We start from the raw sequence: 4064 nt of genomic DNA, 5'->3' as shown, positions 1-4064 counted from the left end.
GGTGATGCAGCCGCCGGCGGAGCTGTCGTCCTCTTCTCCACCTGTCCATCGAGTCACTTCGAGTCACTTCCTTCCCACTTGTCATTCGAGTGCAGCCAAATGCGGCAACAGCGGCGGCGGCGTCGCCTCTGGTGATGCAGCCGCCGGCGGAGCTGTCGTCCTCTTCTCCACCTGTCCATCGAGTCACTTCGAGTCACTTCCTTCCCACTTGTCATTCGAGTGCCGCAAATGCGGCAACAGCGGCGGCGGCGTCGCCTCTGGTGATGCAGCCGCCGGCGGAGCTGTCGTCCTCTTCTCCACCTGTCCATCGAGTCACTTCGAGTCACTTCCTTCCCACTTGTCATTCGAGTGCCGCCAATTGCGGCAACAGCGGCGGCGGCGTCGCCTCTGGTGATGCAGCCGCCGGCGGAGCTGTCGTCCTCTTCTCCACCTGTCCATCGAGTCACTTCGAGTCACTTCCTTCCCACTTGTCATTCGAGTGCAGCCAAATGCGGCAACAGCGGCGGCGGCGTCGCCTCTGGTGATGCAGCCGCCGGCGGAGCTGTCGTCCTCTTCTCCACCTGTCCATCGAGTCACTTCGAGTCACTTCCTTCCCACTTGTCATTCGAGTGCCGCAAATGCGGCAACAGCGGCGGCGGCGTCGCCTCTGGTGATGCAGCCGCCGGCGGAGCTGTCGTCCTCTTCTCCACCTGTCCATCGAGTCACTTCGAGTCACTTCCTTCCCACTTGTCATTCGAGTGCAGCCAAATGCGGCAACAGCGGCGGCGGCGTCGCCTCTGGTGATGCAGCCGCCGGCGGAGCTGTCGTCCTCTTCTCCACCTGTCCATCGAGTCACTTCGAGTCACTTCCTTCCCACTAGTCATTCGAGTGCCGCCAATTGCGGCAACAGCGGCGGCGGCGTCGCCTCTGGTGATGCAGCCGCCGGCGGAGCTGTCGTCCTCTTCTCCACCTGTCCATCGAGTCACTTCGAGTCACTTCCTTCCACTTGTCATTCGAGTGCTGCCAATTGCGGCAACAGCGGCGTCGGCGTCGCCTCTGGTGATGCAGCCGCCGGCGGAGCTGTCGTCCTCTTCTCCACCTGTCCATCGAGTCACTTCGAGTCACTTCCTTCCCACTTGTCATTCGAGTGCCGCCAATGGCGGTAATTGTGGTGGCGGCGACGGTGATGGGTATGGCGTTGGCTGCGGGTGTGGCGGCTGCGGGAGGCGCCGTGGCATTGATGACGGGTGTGGTGGCAGCTGCCTTGGCAGCGTTGGAGTTGGCGTTGGGGGTTGTGGCGTTGGCAGCGGGTGTGGCTGCGGTGGCGATAGTGGCGGTGGCGGTGACGCTGGCGAGTGTGGCGGTGGCGGCCGGTGTGGCGGCTGCGGCAGGTGCAGCGGCATCGATGACAGGTGTGGTGACATTTGTGTGGGCGGAGGTGGACTTGGCGTTGGCGACGGCGTCGCCTCTGGTGATGCAGCCGCCGGCGGAGCTGCCGTCCTCTTCTCCACCTGTCCACCGAGTCACTTCGAGTCACTTCCTTCCCACTTGTCATTCGAGTGCCGCAAATGCGGCAACAGCGGCGGCGGCGTCGCCTCTGGTGATGCAGCCGCCGGCGGAGCTGTCGTCCTCTTCTCCACCTGTCCATCGAGTCACTTCGAGTCACTTCCTTCCCACTTGTCATTCGAGTGCCGCAAATGCGGCAACAGCGGCGGCGGCGTCGCCTCTGGTGATGCAGCCGCCGGCGGAGCTGTCGTCCTCTTCTCCACCTGTCCATCGAGTCACTTCGAGTCACTTCCTTCCCAGTTGTCATTCGAGTGCTGCCAAATGCGGCAACAGCGGCGGCGGCGTCGCCTCTGGTGATGCAGCCGCCGGCGGAGCTGTCGTCCTCTTCTCCACCTGTCCATCGAGTCACTTCCTTCCCAATTGTCATTCGAGTGCCGCCAATTGCGGCAACAGCGGCGGCGGCGTCGCCTCTGGTGATGCAGCCGCCGGCGGAGCTGTCGTCCTCTTCTCCACCTGTCCATCGAGTCACTTCGAGTCACTTCCTTCCCACTTGTCATTCGAGTGCCGCCAAATGCGGCAACAGCGGCGGCGGCGTCGCCTCTGGTGATGCAGCCGCCGGCGGAGCTGTCGTCCTCTTCTCCACCTGTCCATCGAGTCACTTCGAGTCACTTCCTTCCCACTTGTCATTCGAGTGCCGCAAATGCGGCAACAGCGGCGGCGGCGTCGCCTCTGGTGATGCAGCCGCCGGCGGAGCTGTCGTCCTCTTCTCCACCTGTCCATCGAGTCACTTCCTTCCCACTTGTCATTCGAGTGCCGCAAATGCGGCAACAGCGGCGGCGGCGTCGCCTCTGGTGATGCAGCCGCCGGCGGAGCTGTCGTCCTCTTCTCCACCTGTCCATCGAGTCACTTCGAGTCACTTCCTTCCCAGTTGTCATTCGAGTGCCGCCAATTGCGGCAACGGCGGCGGCGGCGTCGCCTCTGGTGATGCAGCCGCCGGCGGAGCTGTCGTCCTCTTCTCCACCTGTCCATCGAGTCACTTCGAGTCACTTCCTTCCCACTTGTCATTCGAGTGCCGCAAATGCGGCAACAGCGGCGGCGGCGTCGCCTCTGGTGATGCAGCCGCCGGCGGAGCTGTCGTCCTCTTCTCCACCTGTCCATCGAGTCACTTCGAGTCACTTCCTTCCCACTTGTCATTCGAGTGCCGCCAAATGCGGCAACAGCGGCGGCGGCGTCGCCTCTGGTGATGCAGCCGCCGGCGGAGCTGTCGTCCTCTTCTCCACCTGTCCATCGAGTCACTTCCACTTCCTTCCCACTTGTCATTCGAGTGCCGCCAAATGCGGCAACAGCGGCGGCGGCGTCGCCTCTGGTGATGCAGCCGCCGGCGGAGCTGTCGTCCTCTTCTCCACCTGTCCATCGAGTCACTTCGAGTCACTTCCTTCCCACTTGTCATTCGAGTGCCGCCAAATGCGGCAACAGCGGCGGCGGCGTCGCCTCTGGTGATGCAGCCGCCGGCGGAGCTGTCGTCCTCTTCTCCACCTGTCCATCGAGTCACTTCCTTCCCAGTTGTCATTCGAGTGCCGCCAAATGCGGCGGCGGCGGCGGCGGCGCCTCTGGTGATGCAGCCGCCGGCGGAGCTGTCGTCCTCTTCTCCACCTGTCCATCGAGTCACTTCGAGTCACTTCCTTCCCACTTGTCATTCGAGTGCCGCAAATGCGGCGGCGGCGGCGGCGGCGTCGCCTCTGGTGATGCAGCCGCCGGCGGAGCTGTCGTCCTCTTCTCCACCTGTCCATCGAGTCACTTCGAGTCACTTCCTTCCCACTTGTCATTCGAGTGCCGCAAATGCGGCGGCGGCGGCGGCGGCGTCGCCTCTGGTGATGCAGCCGCCGGCGGAGCTGCCCTCATGTTTCCCCCCCTGTCAAGTCCATCCTCATCCCCCACATGTCGCTTCGAGTGGCGACGGTGCGGGGGGACGTTTGTGGCGGCGCCGGTGATGGATGCGTTGGCTTACGATTTGGCATGGGCGTTGGCGGGTGTTGCGGTTGCGTAGGTTGTGGCAGTTGTGTCGGATGTGGCGGCGGTGGCGGCTGCGGCAGGTGTCGCTGCGGTGTCGGTAGGTGTGGCGTTGGCGGCGGGTGTGTCTGCGATGGCGGTGGTAGCGGTTGTGGAGGCAGCGGTGGCGGTGCCGGTGGCGGGTGTGGCGTTGGCGGCGGGTGTGGCGGCTGCGGGAGGTGCGGTGGCATTGGTGACGGGAGTGGTTGCATTTGCCTGGCGGCGTTGGAGTTGGCGTTGGCGGGTGTGGTGTTGGCGGCGGGTGTGGCTGCGGTGGAGGTGGTGGCTATGGATGTGATGGTGGCGGTGACGGTGGCGCCGACGATGGCGGGTGTGGCGTTGGCGGCGGGTGTGGCGGCTGCGGGAGGTGCGGTGGCATTGGTGACGTGTGTGGTGGCATTTACCTGGCGGCGTTGGAGTTGGCGTAAGCGGGTGTGGCGTTGGCGGCGGGTGTGGCTGCGGTGGAGGTGGTGGCTATGGATGTGACGGTGGCGGTGACGGTGGCGGCGACGATGGCGGGTGTGGCGTTG

The 4064-nt window shown here is 64.5% G+C and overlaps 1 protein-coding gene across 1 annotated transcript in view; it reads left to right on the top strand.

Moving 5' to 3' along the window:
- Positions 1-4064, top strand: part of VOLCADRAFT_89425 (uncharacterized protein) — a gene marked incomplete at both ends in the record, with an annotated part of 47221 nt that overhangs the window by 36450 nt on the left and 6707 nt on the right. The window contains 7 exons of the mRNA XM_002949041.1: positions 241-390; positions 630-779; positions 890-1038; positions 1091-1708; positions 1761-2595; positions 2706-3444; positions 3579-3901. Of these exons, the coding sequence (XP_002949087.1) occupies positions 241-390; positions 630-779; positions 890-1038; positions 1091-1708; positions 1761-2595; positions 2706-3444; positions 3579-3901 (2964 nt within the window). The remainder of the gene's footprint in view (positions 1-240; positions 391-629; positions 780-889; positions 1039-1090; positions 1709-1760; positions 2596-2705; positions 3445-3578; positions 3902-4064) is intronic.

The sequence above is a fragment of the Volvox carteri genome (assembly GCF_000143455.1).
Source record: "Volvox carteri f. nagariensis unplaced genomic scaffold VOLCAscaffold_12, whole genome shotgun sequence".
Classification (NCBI taxonomy): domain Eukaryota; kingdom Viridiplantae; phylum Chlorophyta; class Chlorophyceae; order Chlamydomonadales; family Volvocaceae; genus Volvox; species Volvox carteri.
The sequence above is the reverse complement of the archived record's forward strand: the minus strand, read 5'-3'. Positions and strand labels throughout refer to the sequence as shown.